Raw genomic sequence first — 21,066 nt, forward strand, 5'->3', positions numbered from 1 at the left:
AATACACTACCCCCAATCCCATACACTTTAATTTTACATACTAATCTGGGACTTTGTCAAAAAATTTCTGAAAGTCAATAAACCCCATCCACTGGTTTCCCCTCATTAATTCTATAATTGCATTCTTAAAGAATTCCAGATTTGTTGAGCATAGAATCTCTACAGTGCAGAAGGAGGCCATTCAGCCCATCAAGTCTGTAGTGACCACAATCCCATCCAAGCCCTATCCTCTTGACCCTGCATCTTTACCCCGTTAATCCCCCTGACACTAAAGGGCAATTTAGCATGGCCAATCAGTCTGACCTGCACATCTTTAGACTGTGGGAGGAAACCCACGCAGACACGGGGAGAATGTGCAAATGCCACACAGTCACCCGAGGCTGGAATTGAACCTGGGTCCCTGGCGTTGTGAAGCAGCAGTGCTAACCACTGCGCCACTCTTTCCCTTTTGTAAATCCATGCTGACTCTGTCCAATCCTGTGGCTGTTTTCCAAGTGTTTTGCTATAAAATCTTTAATAATGAATTTTAGATTTTTACCCAATACCGATGTCAGGCTGACTGGTCTATAATTCTGTTATCTCTCTACCTCCCTTCTTAAATAGTGGGGTTACATTAACTACCCTCCAATTTGTAGGAACTGTTCCAGAGTCCATAGAATCTTGGAGTGGTGGTACTGAGTAAGAAGTAAATGGAGGCACGTGTACTGATGTACTAAATGAGCCCTTCCGCTTCTGTATTCCAGGCGGGATCAGGCTATTGAGTTACATAGAAACTAGAAGCAGCAGTCGGCCATTCGACCCTTTGAGCCTGCTCCGCCATTCATCCTGATCATGGCTGATCATTGAATTCAATATCCTGATCCCCCTTGATTTGTGAAGACAGGGCATAATTTGAAATTTGCAGATGACATAAGACCTGGGAGGAGTAATGAAGAATGAGGATGGGAATAAACTTCAAGAAGACAAACAGGCTGGTGGAATGGGCGGGCACATGGTTGATGAACAAGTGTAGGTGATGCATTTTGATAGAAAAAAATTGAGATGCAATACGTGCTAAATTTTAAAGGGGGTACAAAATAGACAGACCGTGGGCATGTTTGTGTACATCTTTGCAAGTGGCAGGACAGGTTAACGAAACAGTTAAGAATAAAATGTATGGAATCCTGGGCTTTATAAATAGAAACATAGATACAAAAGCTGAACCTATATAAAACATGAGCTAGAGCAGTGTCCCCAATTCTGGGCATCACACTCGAGGAGTGATGTGAAGGCTTTGGAGAGGATGCAGAAAGGATTGGCTGGAATGATTCCACGGATGCAGAATTATAGCAATGTGGATTGACTGGAGAAACTTGGGTTATTCCCCTTAACAGAGACAGTGAGGAAGAGGAATTCAAATTCTTGAAGGACTGGATAGATTGAATAAAAAGCAACTGTTTCCAGTGGTCGAAGTATTGATAATCAGAAGGCTGACATGAAAGGAAATTTCTTTACACAATGAGTGGTTAGGACTTGCAGCGCAGTGCCTGATAGCTGCTGGAACCTTCAAAGGAGCATTGGCTAGATCTTGATTGAAAAAGGAACAGGATGAAGTGAACTGTTTGTCAAAAGAGCCTTTGTGAATCTAATGGGTTGAATGGTCTCCTCCTGTGCTACTCTGGTATTGATTTTGGTTTGTATCCTTTTACCCATTATGGTGAATCTCTACTGTTCTCTGCTTTTGTACAAGGCCTTTTGGTTTGATCTCTCACATTCCTTGTTGACCAGGCTTGTTTACAAAAATATAGCCTTTCTCCTCTTACAGGTTACACCAGTCCTATTTTTTGATAAATGCCTTGTGTTCATCTGTATCTTTATCCATTCGTAGTTCTGTTCAGTCTGTTATAGTAATTTTCTGACTTATCTCTCCAGAGTCAATCTTGGTTAAATTCAAAACTTTGGTTCTTGGCTCATTCCTCTTCTCAATAATATCAAATTCAATCATTGTGTGCACTGTCAGCTGGTTGCTCCCTTGCTATTAGATTATTGATGAACTCAGTACCAAACCTGTTCTCTTGTTGGTTCAAGAATATATTATTCCGACAACTCTTAAGTCTTGTTTGCGTTTCTCGGTTCTGTCCAGTATATCTACAGCCCACTTACTCTGATTCTCAATAATGCTGTAATAGTATCCCTTGTCAATATTGCTGCTACTCTTCCATCTTCCTTGGAACCTTTATTATGCAGAATATTTAGCCATGGCCAGTTTGTGGCCAGATCTCAAGCCACTATGTCACACCTTTTCAGTTGAATTTGTGCTTCCTGTTTTGCTACTTGCATTATTGTATCGAGCTTTCGATTGGGAAATAAACTCTGCCCTGATATTGTTTTCACACAATCCTTATTTTTTATAATGGCTATTTTGTTTTCAAGTCATTTTCTATATATTTTTTCTGAACCTGAAGTCTCTTTGTTAATGTTACGCAATTGAGCACCTAGACTTCACTCTCATCCCTCGGCTGACAGAGGCAGGAATCTACCTTGTGGGTGGAGTGATTGTGATGTGATGAAGTTTTTTTATTTCCCAAATCACAGATCTTACAAATCGACAGATGAACATTCCACCCCTCAGCCCGGTAACACAAATCCTTCGACCCCTCAACCTGCTTCCCCTGACGTCAGCTTCCACAGTCTTGGAGATTTACCCCTCACACCTTCACCTTGCAGCCCTTCTGCACCTCCGGTCAGCCCAGACATGTTTTATTCTTCTCTTTCTCGAGAGAGTGCTGGACGGGTCTCAAATGAGGATACACGATGTTCAACTCCAGATCTTGGTCACGAAGAGCAGGTGAGAACAAGCAGTCAAACTAGGTGTAAAATATTGCACTGTTAAAATCTAACTGGCCCATTGTCTGATATCAAACTGTTTGACTTAAAGACACCTTTCATAGCAGATTGTTTATTATCCCAAGGTCACCAGGGCGAGAGAGCGCAGATATTCGGCAAAAGGACAGGTGGTAGATGTTAATACTTGTTAACGAAGGGAGAACAAGCTAAGCCAGAAAATTTCTGACTTTGGTTGTTCAAGAGCTGTGGGCATTGGTTTGTGAAGGACACAATATCCTTGCCTGGTTTGCAATTTTACAGAAGTTACAATCCGTGGGCAAAATGAATGTTGTACATGTAGATTTTCAAATGACGTTTGGTAAGTGCTGTGTCAGAGAATTGTAGAACATTAGCCACAAGGTCCCCACATGATTGGTGAAGCGAAACAGTGAGGATTCTTTAGATTAGTGGATGTAGATATACTGGTGATCAATTCTGAGGCTTCTTTTGGTTTGCATAAAGACAGAAGAGGAATGGGACTGAAGTTTGTTGTTGATCTGAGGAAGAATTCTTTCACAAGATAACAGAGTGGGCAGATAGGTGTAGGACAATATGAGATGCAATTTGAAAAATAGAACAGTGAAATGAAAAGGTAAGATTCTTAACAGCAGAGCGATTGAGGACAGCAAATCTCCTAATCTCGGAGCGCAGTTAGTGATTGCCATGAAGATAAATGGCATCCTGGGATTTGTACACCATGGCATTGAACATATTCTCACAGCCAGTTTCTAAACAATATCCCACAAACAGCAGTGAGGGAAATAACCAGATCGTTTATTTGTGATGTTGATCTTTAGAACTGATCTGGATATTCAAAGAATTGGCACAGGAATGATGGACAAAATGGGCTTCCTTGAATGCTGTACTGTTCTTTGCATTCTGGCTAAGATACCAATGAAAGCATCCATGCTGTCTTCGAATGGTGCAATCAATCTCTTACACCCACTGAAGAGGGCAGATGGGACTTTGGTTTAACATCTCATCTGACTGATCGCACTTCAGACAATACAGCACTCCCTCAGTACTGCACTGAAGTATAAGCCAAATTGCACACTTAAATCTCTGGATTGTAATGTGAATCCGCAACTTTCTCACTTGTGTGCAACTGCTACCGCTGAACTAGGATTGAGAAAACAAGGAACAAGTGTTGAATTTGTACAAAATATTAGCCACAGTTATAGTTCCAGGTGAGGTTCTGGACAGCCCATCAGTGTAAGAGCTATGCAAAGGAGCCAGTGAAAGTTATATCAGGAATTATACTTTACTGTTGTGAAAAAGTTCAAAAGGATATTTTAGAAGTAAAAACTAGTAGCTAAAGAGAGCATCAATAGATATTGTCAAAATATGAAAGATAGTAACTCAGCCATAAAAGATTTTCATCTATGTGGCGAATGGGTAATGAGCAGAAACAAACTGATTATCAGTGGAAAGAACAAAGGGGGAGGTTAGGTGAAAGGTGTCGAGACCATGGCGAAGTTGCATCTGAGGTTTTATTTCAGACTAAAGAAACTAGAATGACACAATTGAAGTGTTAAAATAATTATTAAAGGGTTTTGAAGAAGTACATCAGGCAAAAAATTATTTTCACTCATTGGTAGCCAGCACGTAAACTTAAAATCACCAAAGAGAAGTGAGCATTTAGGATTTATTTTCACAAATGGTCATTAGGACGTGGGATGCATTAGAGAAACAGTAGCGAAAGCAGAATCCATGAAAAGGGAAATCATTGAAAGAGTCTTGGGTAGGAGGCAATTTGCTCTTTGAGAAAGCCAGCATGGGGACAGTAGACTGGAGGCTGCTTCCTGTGTGCTAATGCTGTGCTGATAGCTGATATAAGTGGAATTATTATAGCATTGGGCCCTTTTGTGTGTTTAGTTGGGTGGAGCTGGTCAATGCATCCAAACATTGAATCTGGATAATGTGATTGGTGTGGCAATACATGCATAGTGTGATTTTGAACCTGGTCTATTCCTTTCATCTGTTAGGCTAACTAAGGTAATCATTTGGCACAGGAAAGATCCAAAAGCCCATCCAATCACACATCTAAGCTTGGATAAATAAAAACCTCTTTCTGGAGAGCTAACACTGAGAATTTCTGCCCATTAGTTTTGACCAGATTATGCTCCGTATCTAAGCGGTGTCCCCATCCCTGCTCTCTTTATGATCTTGCTCAGGTTGCTGCTGAGCTGCCCACCACAACTCACATTGGAGTACTCTGAGGCTGCCACAAACGATAGAGTCATAGAGGTTTACAGCATGGAAACAGGCCCTTCAGCCCAACTTGTCCATGCCGACTTTTTTTTAAACCCGTAAACTAATCCCAATTGCCCGCATTTGGCCCATATCCCTCTATACCCATCTTACCCATGTAACTCTTTAAATGCTTTATAAAAGACAAAATTGTACCCGCCTCTACTACTACCTCTGGCAGCTTGTTCCAGACTCTCACCACCCTTTGTGTGAAAAAATTGCCCCTCTGGACATTTTTGTACCTCTCACCTTAAACCTATGCCCTCTAGTTTGAGACTCCTCTACCTTTGGGAAAAGATATTGACTATCTAGCTGATCTGTGCCCCTCATTATTTTATAGACCTCTATAAGGTCACCCCTACGCTCCAGAGAAAAAAGTCCCAGTCTATCCAGCCCCTCCATGTAACTCAATCCATCAAGTCCCGGTAGCTTCCTCGTAAATCTTTTCTGCACTCTTTCTAGTTTAATAATATCCTTTCTATAATAGGGTGACCAGAATTGCACACAGTATTCCAAGTGTGGCCTTACAATGTCTTGTACAATTTCAACAAGACATTCCAACTCCTGTATTCAATGTCCTGACTGATGAAACCAAGCATGCCGAATGCCTTCTTCACCACTCTGTCCACCTGTGACTCCACTTTCAAGGAGCTTTAAACATGTACCCCTAGATCTCTTTGTTCTGTAACTCTCCCCAATGCCCTACCATTAACTGAGTAAGTCCTGCCCTAGTTCAATCTACAAAAATGCATCACCTCGCATTTGTCTAAATTAAACTCCATCTGCCGTTCGTCAGCCCACTGGCCCAATTGATCAAGATCCCGTTGCAGTTGGAGATAACTTTCTTCACTGTCCACTATGCCACCAATCTTCGTGTCATCTGCAAACTTACTAACCATGCCTCCTAAATTCTCATCCAAATCATTAATATAAATGACAAATAACAGTGGACCCAGCACTGATCCCTGAGGCACAGCGCTGGTCACAGGCCTCCAGTTTGAAAAACAACTCTCTACAACCACCCTCTGGTTTCTGTCAAGAAGCCAATTTTGTATCCATTTAGATACCTCACCCTGAATCCCGTGAGATTTAACCTTATGCAACAACCTACCATGCGGTACCTTGTCAAAGGCCTTGCTAAAGTCCGTGTAGACAACATCAACTGCACTGCCCTCATCTACCTTCTTGGTTACCCCTTCAAAAAACTCAAAGTTGAGAGACATGATTTTCCACTCTCAAAGCCATGCTGACTGTCCCTAATCAGTACTTGTGTCTCTAAATGCCTGTAGATCCTGTCTCTCAAAATACCTTCCAACAATTTACCCACCACAGATGTGAGGCTCACTGGCCTGTAGTTCCCATGTTTTTCCCTGCAGCCCTTTTTAAACAAAGGCACAACATTTGCCACCCTCCAATCTTCAGGCACCTCATTCGTGACTATTGATGATTCAAATATCTCGGCTAGGGGACCTGCAATTTCCTCCCTAGCCTCCCGCAATGTCCTGGGATACACTTCATCAGGTCCCGGGGATTTATCTATCTTGATGCGCTTTAAGACTTCCAACACCACCTCCTCTGTAATATGTACACTCCTCAAGACATCACTATTTATTTCCCCAAGTTCTCTAACATCCATGCTTTTCTCATGTGCTGTGAGCCCCTTCACTCAGTCTCTTCAGTTTTTCACTTGAGACTCAGCATCAAACAATGCCAGCGCAGCTTCAACACAGGTTCGATAGAGTAAAGCCTCCCAAATGCTGTTTCATTGAACACTCCAAGAGGCAAAAACAGCAAGGGTTAGACACAGAGTAAAGCTCCCTCTACCCAACCATTTTCAGTCAGGTGGTGGTGGTGCAATGGTAATGTCATTGGACTAGAAATCTAGAGGCCTAGGCTAATGCTCAGGGACATGGCAGCTAGTGGAATTTAAATTCCGTTAAAATCCGGACTGAGTAGCCACGTTCCATAATGATGACCATGAAACCATTGTCGATTGTTTTAAAACCTATCTGGTTCACTAATGTTCCTTAGGGAAAGAAATCTGCCGCCCTTACCTGATCTGGTCTACAAGTGACTCCAGACCCACAGCAATGTGGTTAACTCTTAACTGCCCACTGAAATAGCCTTGCAAATCACTCAGTTCAAGGGCAATTAGAGATGGCCAACAAATGCTGCTTTTATCAGCACCGCCTACACTCATGAAAGAATAAAAGAAAAACTGTGCGCCATTTCAAACATTCGCTGTTCAATGGTCTTTGAGTGAATTTTAGTCTGAGCTGCACTATCCCTGTGCAGATTCATTTCATGATTCATGGCCTCGGCACAAGTACCTAATGCCTTTGTAGGAGACATATTTTACACTGTGCTTAAAGCAAAGGTAAAGCTTTGTCCCATTTCATCCAAGGTGGGCAGCGGTGAAAGGCAGTTGGACTATCCTGATGAGTATGTATAATGGTGTGACACTGTGTTGTGTCTGTAATCAACATCTCTGATTTATTCCAGACTGTTCAACCATGGGAGAAGCGAACATTCCCGCTGGCGTTTGATCCTGGCACTGAACGTGAGAGTCGAACTGAAACCAGCCACAGACAGACCAGAAACAGTCGCCGATCATCAGGAAGCAGCAGAGGAAGCAAGGAGACAGACAGTGGTGCACTGTCCTCGGTTCAGCACAATGACAAACAGAGACATTCTGTACCTCTGCGGCTCACACACAGATAAACAAACTTTAGTGGCAACTACACTTTGTTCTTGACGTTTGATATTCAAACATCACCCAAACAAAATTCACAGTTTTTAGTGAATTTAGAGTCCATTTTAGATAGCTTTCTTAGATTAAATTTTTTGTCACCGGCCACAGTTATCACGATGAAGAGGTTAGTTTGGTTATGTTAGATTCTAGGGTAAAAGCTGGATTAACTGATATTTCGGGTATTGGGCTGTATCAGTAGACCTGTAAACAAAGTTGCTAACTTCATTTGGTTGCGTGTAGTGATTATTGATCTCCTAAATCAACAATGGAGCACACAGACATTAATGTTTAAAAGCAGTCCTGTTTTGTAATTATTTTTGTTTCTGTGTTTTGCCATTTTCTCATCGGCGGCTATGATGACTAAATGTTTCACTCTTTAAAACAAACTGCATCACTTCCTACTTTGAGCTGTGAAGGAAGCAGCAACCAAAGTGCACCTTAGGCAGCAGCTCCACTCCAGGGATTAAATTGAAACAAAACCCCATCGAGGTTTGAATTGGATTTATTCTAGACTTGGTGAGTTGCTAATGCCATGGCCACGAGCACTTCCTGAGCTAACTGAGTTCAAAGGGGGAAGCAGATTGCTGTATAGTTCTGAATGGTTTGGCAGTTGGATCCATGCTGATGCTGGCTCCTTACTGGTTTCTGCATTCTGCTTTAGAACTAGTGCAGTGGCAGCCTGGAATCAGATGTCCGATTAAGAGTTGGCAATTTGAAAGACTCATGGTCAAATCCCAATAGTGACCAGCTATTATGTCTGTCTCAGGTGCCTGTGGGAACAAGGTTGAAATGGCAATAAATGTACAGAAAGCATTCCATTTGTATCATCACAAATAACCTTACACTTTTAAACAGCTCAGAACTCTTGTGGCTGCTTCACCTCCCTTATGTTAAAGGAGGTGACAGGTGTGTAGTCATCTTGAAAGGAGCTGTGTGAAGGTGTTCTCACTACAGACAATCAGAGAATAGGCAAAAAACCATCAGCAACTGGGCATGCTCGTTACCATTTATTCCCCTCTGAATTGCTGGTAATAAGCTGTGCTGAGCAGTGGATTCCATGCTGAAATAATCAAAGATTAATTTTCTCAGTACATAGTTCCATTCTGCTTGAATCTTCAGACAGTTACTTCAGGACTTGATCAGGATATTGCGTTAAATGAGGTGCTACAGTACAGAACCGTGGGGGCTGCAGCAATTTATGTCACTTGGAATGCACTTGAAAACAAAACTAGGGCCAACTTGTGATTGTTTAAGATGGGATTTTAAATGCTGAGAACAGAATCTTCCTGCACCAGGGCTGTAATGTAAAAGTAAAACCCCAGAAGAAAAAGAGTAGAAAAGCACAAGAAATACACAGCAGGCCAGAGAGCACCTTGGATGAGAAGAGGCCAGTTAATTTAGAGACTTGTCATAATTGCTCCTCCAAAACAGTAAGCTGCTATTTTCATCTCCCTTCATGCATTTATCATTTCTCCACCTCATTCTTTACCTAGCTTCCTGACCTACAGGCTGTTAATGTTGAGGGATGGGAATTTGAATCTCCATTAACACCGCCAATTCTATGGTGGAATTGTTGCGATATTTTCTGGGAGCCATCGTGAATGGAGGAGACTTGGGTTTTGTGGAATTGTACACTCTGATTTCCTCCTTTTGAACAGTAGTACTTTACTCACTTCTGGATAAGATTTATGAAGGTTGGAGGTGCTCCATCTTGACTGGTACCTTACTTTGGTATCCTTGTTTTCCATTTTATGACAATAGAGACCTGAATTAAATACAGAACTCTATAATGCGATACTGGGGGATAATGTACAGCTATTGACACAAAATATTGATCACCGAAAGGCATTGACTTCCACTTAATGTAGGACTTGACAGTTCTAAAGCCAGTTCCCTGGGGGAAGAATCCTTCCAGCCACTGTTTACTGTATTTTCAGGGCTACTCTGCAGGATTAGACTGTTCTTTAAAAACAGATGGTCAGCAAAGCAAATGACTCATCCTTGCCTGCTGCAGGTGAATTCCGCACAGAGATTCATCTGAATCTGATGCAGCCTGTTCCTGGGTCAGCAAGTGGCAAGCAACAATAAAAGCCAAACTCCTCCAAGATCCAACCATTCTACTTATTTAGACTGGCATGGAGACAGCTTGACCACTATGTGGCAGTCTCTGCTCCTTCACTGGGACTGCTTGCTGCAACCCATTTCCATGTTTGTTGAGCCAGTGGAGAGCGAGAGAGAGATGTTGTCTTCCCATGAGAGAGACAGGTACAGGAGCTCAACCATCTGAAACTAATTTGTCCACAATCTGCTTGTGGGGTGCAGTGAGACAAGGGTCTTATGTTTTTCGGATGGGATGGGATGGGAGTGGAGGGAAGGGAACAAAAACTTGTGCTCCACAACATAGCATTGGTAATGAAGTGTGTAGTGAATACAATCCTGATGGTGTAATTCGTGGCATCTGACTGTCGCAGAGGGGACCCTGACTGTCGCAGAGGGGACCCTGACTGTCGCAGAGGGGACCCTGGCTGTCGCAGAGGGGACCCTGGCTGTCGCAGAGGGGACCCTGACTGTCGCAGAGGGGACCCTGGCTGTCGCAGAGGGGACCCTGGCTGTCGCAGAGGGAACCCTGGCTGTCGCAGAGGGGACCCTGGCTGTCGCAGAGGGGACCCTGGCTGTCGCAGAGGGGACCCTGGCTGTCGCAGAGGGGACCCTGGCTGTCGCAGAGGGAACCCTGGCTGTCGCAGAGGGGACCCTGGCTGTCGCAGAGGGGACCCTGGCTGTCGCAGAGGGGACCCTGGCTGTCGCAGAGGGGACCCTGGCTGTCGCAGAGGGGACCCTGGCTGTCGCAGAGGGGACCCTGGCTGTCGCAGAGGGGACCCTGGCTGTCGCAGAGGGGACCCTGGCTGTCGCAGAGGGGACCCTGGCTGTCGCAGAGGGGACCCTGGCTGTCGCAGAGGGGACCCTGGCTGTCGCAGAGGGGACCCTGGCTGTCGCAGAGGGGACCCTGGCTGTCGCAGAGGGGACCCTGGCTGTCGCAGAGGGGACCCTGGCTGTCGCAGAGGGGACCCTGGCTGTCGCAGAGGGGACCCTGGCTGTCGCAGAGGGGACCCTGGCTGTCGCAGAGGGGACCCTGGCTGTCGCAGAGGGGACCCTGGCTGTCGCAGAGGGGACCCTGGCTGTCGCAGAGGGGACCCTGGCTGTCGCAGAGGGGACCCTGGCTGTCGCAGAGGGGACCCTGGCTGTCGCAGAGGGGACCCTGGCTGTCGCAGAGGGGACCCTGGCTGTCGCAGAGGGGACCCTGGCTGTCGCAGAGGGGACCCTGGCTGTCGCAGAGGGGACCCTGGCTGTCGCAGAGGGGACCCTGGCTGTCGCAGAGGGGACCCTGGCTGTCGCAGAGGGGACCCTGGCTGTCGCAGAGGGGACCCTGGCTGTCGCAGAGGGGACCCTGGCTGTCGCAGAGGGGACCCTGGCTGTCGCAGAGGGGACCCTGGCTGTCGCAGAGGGGACCCTGGCTGTCGCAGAGGGGACCCTGGCTGTCGCAGAGGGGACCCTGGCTGTCGCAGAGGGGACCCTGGCTGTCGCAGAGGGGACCCTGGCTGTCGCAGAGGGGACCCTGGCTGTCGCAGAGGGGACCCTGGCTGTCGCAGAGGGGACCCTGCCTCTGAGCTGCCTTTAGTCAGCGTATCCATCCAGTTTGGGCAAACTAGTGCCACAATAATGGTCATAAAATTTTAAATGTGCGTTTGCCCAAGGCTGCATAGCTTGTTGCGATTGGAACAGATTCCATGTTGGAACATTTATGTTGCGGGATTTATGTTAGGTGATTGAGGGTTTCAAAACCGCAAAGCAAAATCCGAGAAACCTGTTAAGATCTGTGGTCTGCCAAAGGAAAGACTTTACTAAACCGTAATCGGAGATCGGTCTTGTTGGGACTGAAGAGTGTCATTCAGTTTTCAATAAGCGTGCTAAAAGTTCTTTAGCTCTAGATGTTTTTCTAAGTGTGACTGCCATACATAGCCGTTGGGTGTGACTGTGTCATGTATGAGTGATCAATAATCCTGGATACTTTACCTCTGTTCTGTAGCACTGCTGTGTGGAGATTTGAACAGAATGAATCTAGATCAGTGTTAACCTATATTTAGGTTTCAACTAATGTTCCTCTTTTCTCAGTGCTTAGCATTCTGTGAATGCGGAACATCAGAAACGAACAGCTTGGTAAAAAGCATAGCAGATTCTCCCATTCACTCAAAAACTAAATGCATCTTATCAGTTGTTCAGAACATCACCCTGTCAAGAAACAGCATGAAAGTGCACACCATACTGTTCAGTTTGGTTGGTATATTTGCCTTCTAACCTGGGTTTGTGTAACGAGTCTTGTGATTTAAAACTGGATTTCCAACTGAATCTGTGCAATCGAATGCAGTTAGCAAATTATTATGGTCACAGTTCTATCTTTCGGACTTTCCTGTGCTTGTGAGGGTTAATGCAACATGATGGGTGTAATTTTATCGGCACATCCACCCGAGGTTCATACTATCCTGCCCAAGGTCAACGGAGAATGCCCTTCTCCGAGTCTCGCCCGCCCCCAGAATCAGCAATTAATTGCCCCCCAAAACCAGCCATCGTAATTTTCATGAAGGCATTTCAGGTCAGTCTGTGTATCCCAATGCCCTGTCTACACACCAGCTGTTCATTCACCCAGTGATGGTTCTCCCTTTGTGTGACTTGTGTCTCCAGTTAGTCGAGCTGAGAATCCAAAGTATTTTTACATTTTGCTTAAATGTTTGCATTCATGAGCCTCCTTGTACTTGTTCAGCCAGGGCAACTTGTCACTTTACCGTTGAGGTAGTGTTGTTTTGCGATCATGTGGAGTTGTTAGCTTTTAAGATGCATCATCCAGATTTATTCTTAGAACAATCTGTTTTCAAGTACTTACTTAATCCTTCAGACTGGGTTTTCTGTGGCCTGTTTATGGAATTTTGGGAGTACGTTGGAAACAGCGTAACAAGTAACATAGATTCACTCTGGCAAAGCAGGAGGCCATTCAGCCACCGGGTTCATGCTAGTAAGGTAGAAACAGCGGAGAGGAAATGTTTGTGTGTAAGGACCCACTTGAATCTCCATTCCCACCCAAGTTGTTTTCAAGCTTGCACAGTCATAAGAATATTGCTTGTAGATTTGAACCTGTCCATCGATCAACCTGCCATGTTGAAGCCTGTTTGCCCACCTACTTGCATACTGTCGTAAAGGATGGCAGAGTCTGCTGGAGCAACCCTGGGGTTGGGCTTGCATTTCATAAAGAAGTGATATTTGGTGTTTGTCCTACAGACGCTGCGGCCATTTCCACTCTGACATCGTCCCTTATCATTTCGAAAATTGTTCAAACTGTCCTTCAGTTGTACCTGTTCCTTCCCATGTGGTGTCGAAAGCTAGTTCATTGTTAGCTTTGTGCCTGTCTGTATATTTCCATCTCGGTCATTGAAAAGTGTAAAAAAATCAATTTTTTGATCTTTTATATACATTAAATAAAAATTGTAGCTGACTGCTTTGATTGTAGCACCCCTTAGCCTTGTAAAAATGTTCTATTTTGTACATATTTTCTCTTTTTTGAAAGCTGTGTATGGAGGTATGGGCTCTAGTTGTCCTTGCTGTATAGAAGGCTTTTCTTCATGCAGAGAAGCAGTGACTTTATGACTTAATCAACCCTAATGTTAAGCACATCCTGTGCTTATAAAAAGTTTAAAAATTTTAAAAATATTAAAAAAAGTTGAAGACTTTCTGGATTTATTGGTATTTTCATTTGTCTCACGGATAGACATTACGACTGACTTAAATGAATGTATCATGTTCTTTCACACAGTACCTCATGATTATTTTGGAAATGGGTTAGAACAGGTAGAGGGGGCTAGATGTCAACATCTCATATAAAGATTACCATCTCCAGTACTGTAGCAATTCCTGCAGCAAAATACCAGAATGTCAGGCTGGATTGTGTTCTCGGAATATTGAGTAATTCAGGAGAGAGCTTTACCAACTGTTGTACCTCTTGTGACAATGTGGGTGAATCAGGTATATGGCTGAGAATGTGCAACAAGCGTCTAATTCCCTGGCACCAACACTCAGGATGGTCAAATCTGGAGCATTTCACTTGTGCCTGCTGGGCTCTGCCCGGCCGCCCCACAATATCCACCCCACTACTGCAATAGGAAAAGCCAGCTCTCTGCTACCCCTACTATCATGAAGGAGAAAAACAGTAACAGTCAATCCAAGTCACTCACTATTCTGACTTGAATATATATATATCACAATCGCTGCTTGTCATTGGGTCAATATCCTGGAATTCTTCACCCTTGGACAAATGGACTGTTCCCGGAGCAGGTAATTTCCCATCCGGTAATTATGAATAAAAAAATAAATGATTAGCTTCTCCCAAATCTCAAGAAGAGATCGTTTACTGGGCTGAGTGACGTGCGAATATGAACAAGGAGTAGGCCACAGGAGTCGTGCCTGTTCCGCTATTTAATAAGATCTTGGCTGATCTGATACTAACTTCAAACTTGTATCCCACCGACCCTCGACTTATCACCCCCACCCTCCCCTTACCAAGAACCTATCCACCACTACAAATATTTGAAGGCTCTGCTTCTACCATCATCTCAGGAAGAGAGTTCCAAAGACTCATGACCCTCTAATAGAAAAACATTTCACCTCCTCTCCACTTCAAATGGGCAACTCCTTATTTTGAAACAGTGATCCCAAGCTCTAGGTTCTCCCACAAGAGGAAGCATCCTGTCAAAGTCCCCTCAGAATCTTGTATATTTCAATCAGGTTGCCTTTTATTTTGCTAAACTTCAGTGGATACAAGCCTAGCCTGTCTTGATTTTTCCTCTTAGGACAACCCATCCATTCCAAGTATTAGTCTGGTAAACCTTCTCTGAACTGCTTCCAATGCATTTACATTTTTCCTTAAATTAGGAGACCAATACTGTACACACTGCTCCAAATGTGGTCACTCTAATGCTTTATTTAATTGAAGCATAATCTCCCTACTTTTGTATTCAATTCCCCTCACAATAAGCGATAAAGTGAGCTTTGACAAAGGGTCATCTGGACTCGAAACGTCAGCTCTTTTCTTTCCTTAGAGGCTGCCAGACCTGCTGAGATTTTCCAGCGTTTTCTCTTTTGGTTTTGGAAGTGATGTTCTATTCACTTTCCTAACTGCTTTCCATACTTGCATAATAGCCATTGATGTTCATGCACTAAGACACCCAGATAGCTCTGCAATCTCTCACTATTTAGATCATGTGCTTATTTTTTATTCTCCCTGTCAAAATGAACAATTTCACACTTCCCACATCGCACTCCAATTTGCCAGATCTTTGCCCACCATACCTGTCTATATCCTTCTGTATGAAAGCAAAATATTGCTGATGCTGAGAATCTGAAACAAAAGCAGAAAATGCTGGAAACTCTCAGCAGACCTGACAGCATCTGTGAGGAGAGAATCGAGCCAACGTTTCGAATCTGAATGAGGCCATCAGACTCCAAACATCGGCTCCATCTCTCCCCACAGGTGCTATCAGACCTGACCTCAGATATTCCAGCATTTTATATCTTTTTGTAGCCTATGTTCTCTTCACAACTTGCTTTCCTACCTGTCTGTATTATCAGCAGATTTGGCAAGTCATCCCTTCATCTAAGTCATTTATGTAAATAGCACTGATCCCTGTGGCACACCACTTGTTAACACCCTGCCAATCTGAAAAAGACCCCTTTACACATTTTCTCTGCTTCCTGTTAGCTAGCCAATCTTCTATCCATGCCAATATGTTACCCCCAAGACCATGAGGTTTTATTTTCCACATTGATGTGGTGCTTTATTAAATGCTTTCTGGAAATCTTAAGTACAGTACATCCACCATTCCCCTTTATCCACAGTAAGCTACTTCTTCAAAGAACTCCAGTAAGTTGGTTGGTTACACCTGATTTCCCCCTCAATACCATGTTGACTCTGCCTGATTACCATGATAACTACCCCCCAACAGATGTTCAGCTAACTGGCCTGTAGTTCCCCACTTTCTGTCTCCCTTTTTGAGTAATGGAGTTACATTAGCCATCTTCCAATTGAATGGGACCTTCCCGGAATCTAGAGAATTTTGGAAAATTAAAACCAATGCACCAACTCTCATTTGATACTTCTAAGACCCAAGGATGAAGTCCATCAGGACTGGGCTCTTGTTAGTCCACAGCTCAAACAATTTACTCAGTACCACTTAGTCATACAGTACAGAAGAGGCTCTTTGGCCCATTGGGTCTACACTGGCAAAGTGACAATGAATCTACACTAATCCCACTTTCCAGGACTTGGCCCATAGCCTTGAATATTATGACAGTTCAAGTGCTCACCCATGTACTTTTTAATGGTTGTGATGGTTCCTGCCTCTACTACCCTCCCAGACAGTACATTCCAGACTCTTGCCACCCTCTGGGTGAAAAAACTTTTCCTCAAATCTCTAAACCTTCTGCCTCGCCATAAAACTATGGCCCCTCATTATTGACCCTTCAACCAAGGGGAACAATTGCCTCCTAGCCACCCTATCCATACCCTTCATAATCTGTTACACCTCAATCAGATCCCCCCTCCCCCCACCTTCTCTGCTCTAAAGAAAACCACTCATGTTCCATCCCAGGCAACATCCCCGCCCACAACCACAGCCCACCTTCCCCGCCCTCCCCCCGACCCCCAACCAGTGCAATCACATCCTTCCTATAGTGAGGTGACCAGAACTGCACTCACTACTCCAGCTGTGGTCTAACCAAAGTTTTGTACAGTTCCAACATAATCTCCTTGCTCTTATACTCTATGCCATGACTGATTAAAGCAAATATCCAGCATACCTTAACTACCCTATTAACGTGTCCTGCCGCCTTCAAGGATCTGTGGACAAGCACCCCCAGGTTCCTCTGTTCCTTTGAGCTTCCTGGTGTCCACTGAGAACTCCTTTGTCTTGTTACTCCTTCCAAAGTGCATCACCTCGTGCTTTTCCATCTGCCACTGATTTGCCCATCTGACCAATCTATATCTTCCTGTAACCTAAGACAGTCTTCGTCACTATTAACCACTCTGACAATCTTGATGTCACCCACAAACTTACTTATCACAGCTCTCCTCCCCAACGCCCCCCCCCCCCACACACACACACACACACACATACAAACAGACACAGACACACTCATTATCATCTATTTTGTTTATACATGTGACTAATAAGGGACCTAGCACTGACCTGTGTGGTACTCCACTGGACACTGGCCCCCAGTCACACAAACAGCCTTCTACTCCCACCCTCTGTCTCCTACCACTAAGAAGTTTAACAACACCAGGTTAAAGTCCAACAGGTTTATTTGGTAGCAAAAGCCACACAAGCTTTCGGAGCTCTAAGCCCCTTCTTCAGGTGAGTGGGAATTCTGTTCACAAACAGAGCTTATAAAGACACAGACTCAATTTACATGAATAATGGTTGGAATGCGAATACTTACAACTAATCAAGTCTTTAAGAAACAAAACAATGTGAGTGGAGAGAGCATCAAGACAGGCTAAAAAGATGTGTATTGTCTCCAGACAAGACAGCCAGTGAAACTCTGCAGGTCCACGCAACTGTGGGAGTTACAAATAGTGTGACGTGAACCCAATATCCCGGTTGAGGCCGTCCTTGTGTGTGCGGAACTTGGCTATCAGTTTCTGCTCAGCGACTCTGCGCTGTCGTGTGTCGCGAAGGCCGCCTTGGAGAACGCTTACCCGAATATCAGAGGCCGAATGCCCGGTCATGCCCAGGCGGCACGGTAGCACAGTGGTTAGCACTGCTGCTTCACAGCTCCAGGGTTCCGGGTTCGATTCCCGGCTCGGGTCACTGTCTGTGTGGAGTTTGCACATTCTCCTCGTGTCTGCGTGGGTTTCCTCCGGGTGCTCCGGTTTCCTCCCACAGTCCAAAGATGTGCGGGTTAGGTTGATTGGCCAGGTTAAAAATTGCACCTTAGAGTCCTGGGATGTGTAGGTTAGAGGGATTAGCGGGTAAATATGTGGGGGTAGGGCCTGGGCGGGATTGTGGTCGGTGCAGACTCGATGGGCCGAATGGCCTCCTTCTGCACTGTAGGGTTTCTATGATTTCTATGATTTCTATGATCAGATGGATGATCCACTCCATCTGACGAAGGAGCAGCGCTCTGAAAGCTAATGGCATTTGCTACCAAATAAACCTGTTGGACTTTAACCTGGTGTTGTTAAAACTCTTACTGTATTTCCACTGTGGCCGGAGAAGAATTAAAAATTTGAGCCAGAGCCCCTGTAATTTCCATCCTTGCCTCCCACAGCAGCATGGGCTAAATATCATCCAAATCTGGGGATTTGGCCACTTTTAAACCCGCAAAAACCTCCAATACCTCCCCATTCCCAATGTCGAACTGTTCAAGAACCTCATCTACATCCTTCTCTTCCCAAGTGAAGACAGATGTGAAGTACTCATTTAACATCCTATCAATGTCCTCCATCTCCATGCACAGATTGTCCTCTCGATTCCTAACGGGCCCTACTTTTTTCCTGCTTATCCTCTTCACCTTAATATACTTAGATCATTTTGGCATTCTCCCTAATCTTACTCACCTGTGCTTCTTTATATTTCCTCTCTGCTCTCCTAATTGCTTTCTTGAGTTCCTCCCTGTGCTTTCTATAATCCACTTATGACCTCCACTGATTTGCTCTCTTTGTACCTGCCAAAAGCCTTTATTTTCTTTCTTATCCAGTCCTGACTATTCCTTAACATGATGTGGAGATGCCGGCGTTGGACTGGGGTAAGCACAGTAAGAAGTCTCACAACACCAGGTTTAAGTCTAACAGGTTTATTTGGTAGTACCAGCCACAAGCTTTCAGAGCGCTGCTCCTACATCAGGTGAGTGGGAGTCGTGTTCACAAACAGGGCATATAAGGACACAAACTCAATTTGCAAGATAATGTTTGGAATGCGAGTCTTTACAGGTAATCAAATCTTAAAGGTACAGACAATGTGAGTGGAGAGAGCGTTAAGCACAGGTTAAAGAGATGTGTATTGTCTCCAGCCAGGACAGTTAGTGAGATTTTGCAAGCCCAGGCAAGTCGTGGGGGTTACAGATAGTGTGACATGAACCCAAGATCCCGGTTGAGGCCGTCCTCGTGTGCGGAACTTGGCTATCAGTTTCTGCTCAGCGACTCTGCGTTGTGTGTTGTGAAGGCCGCCTTGGAGAACGCTTACCCGAAGATCAGAGGCTGAATGCCCATGACTGCTGAAGTGTTCCCCAACAGGAAGAGAACACTGTCACAATAATTGTGAATAATTTACAATTGCTACAAAAATATATAATTACAACATTGTCGTAACGTCTGCATGGTCTCCCCAATGTACTATGCCTCCCGAGGCACGAATGAACGCCGCTCGACAATCACCAGGCAGGAGTGTTCTCTTCCTGTTGGGGAGCACTTCAGCAGTCACAGGCATTCATCCTCTGATCTTCGGGTAAGCGTTTTCCAAGGTGGCCTTCACGACACACGACAACGCAGAATTGCTGAGCAGAACCTGATAGCCAAGTTCCGTACACATGAGGACGGCCTCAACCAGGATCTTGGGTTCATGTCACACACCTGGGAATGGAGGGATACAAACGATTGGTCTAGTTGGACCAAGGAGCGGCACAGGCTTGGAGGGCCGAAGGCCTGTTTCCTGTGCTGTACTGTTCTTTGTTCTTTGAAGGGGGGGAGGTTTAACACAGATATCAGAAGGACATATTTCACACAGAGGGTCGTGGGGGCCTGGAATGTGTTGCCGGGCAAGGTGGTGGAGGCGGACACACTGGGAACATTTAAGACTTATCTAGACAGCTATATGACCGGAGTGGGAATGGAGGGATACAAAAGAGTGGTCTAGTTTGGACCAGGGAGCGGCGCGGGCTAATTGTTCCTTGTTTCTCGTTTCAAGGCTTCATTCTATGATCATCTTGCTGGTGCCAGTACAGAGCGAGACTGCGGATAGTTGGGAACCTGTCTCGGGGGCAGGGAATTCATATGGTGTTCATGGAAGTGGAAATGACTAGGATTGGGAAGCATTTTCCGATCAGGGCCATTGTGATCTCCTGGACTCGTTTCGATCGCCTCAGGGGGTCGGAGAGGAATTTCCCAGATTTTTTTTTTTCCCCATATTGGCCCTGGGGTTTTTCACTCTGGGTTTTCGCCTCTCCCTGGGGATCACATGGTCTGGAATAGGGGGGTGGGGGTGAGTTAATAGGTTGTAATGAACAAAGCATCGTAGCTGTGAGGGACAGCTCGGTGGATAGGATATTGGTATGTAGATAGGCTGGAAAATTGGGCGGGGATCCTGGATTCAGGATTCAATCCTGGACCGGGGAGCGGCGCAGGCTTGGAGGGCCGAAGGGCCTGTTCCTGTGCTGTATTGTTCTTTGTTCTTTGTTCTTCTTATTTGTAACCCCCACGACTTGCCTGGGCTTGCAAAATCTCACTAACTGTCCTGGCTGGAGACAATACACATCTCTTTAACCTGTGCTTAACCCTCTCTCCACTCACATTGTCTGTACTTTTAAGACTTGATTACCTGTAAAGACTCGCATTCCAAACATTATCTTGTAAATTGTGTTTGTGTCCTTATATGCCCTGTTTGTGAACACAACTCCCACTCACCTGATGAAGGAGCAGCGCTCTGAAAGCTTGTGGCTTGTGCTACCAAATAAGCCTGTTGGACTTTAACCTAGTGTTGTGAGACTTCTTACTATTCCTCGACATCCAGGGTTCTGTGGACTTGTTGTTCCTACATTTTCCGCTATAGGGTACATGTTGGACCTATACTCTCCCCATTTCCTTTTTGAATGCCCCCCACTTCTCTGCAGTAGATTTTCCCACAAGAAGCAGTTCTCAGTCTGCCTTGGCCTTGTTTTAATTTGCTTCCCCAAATCCAAAACTCATTTTTTGCGAACCATCTTTCTTTGTCCTTTTCCATAACAAACTTAAATGGTACTGTGTTGTGATTGCTAACACTAAAATGCTCCCCCACTGCCACCTCAGACACCTGCCTGGCTTTGTTCCCCAGCATTAGATCCAGCACTGTGCCATCCATTATTTGGACCTTCTACACATTGACATAAAAAACACTCCTGAACAC

At 44.9% G+C, this 21,066-nt stretch overlaps 1 protein-coding gene across 3 annotated transcripts in view; it reads left to right on the forward strand.

Annotated features, from left to right (window-relative positions):
* kansl1b (KAT8 regulatory NSL complex subunit 1b) overlaps window positions 1-9,183 on the forward strand; it is a 150,960-nt gene extending 141,777 nt beyond the window's left edge. For all 3 annotated transcript variants that reach the window (XM_078223702.1, XM_078223700.1, XM_078223701.1), the window contains exons 13-14: window positions 2,575-2,827; window positions 7,618-9,183. In XM_078223702.1, the coding sequence (XP_078079828.1) occupies window positions 2,575-2,827; window positions 7,618-7,836 (472 nt within the window). In that variant the 3' untranslated portion in view covers window positions 7,837-9,183. The remainder of the gene's footprint in view (window positions 1-2,574; window positions 2,828-7,617) is intronic.
* The last annotated feature ends 11,883 nt before the right edge of the window (window positions 9,184-21,066 follow it).

This window comes from Mustelus asterias, chromosome 11 (assembly GCF_964213995.1).
Source record: "Mustelus asterias chromosome 11, sMusAst1.hap1.1, whole genome shotgun sequence".
Lineage (NCBI taxonomy): Eukaryota > Metazoa > Chordata > Chondrichthyes > Carcharhiniformes > Triakidae > Mustelus > Mustelus asterias.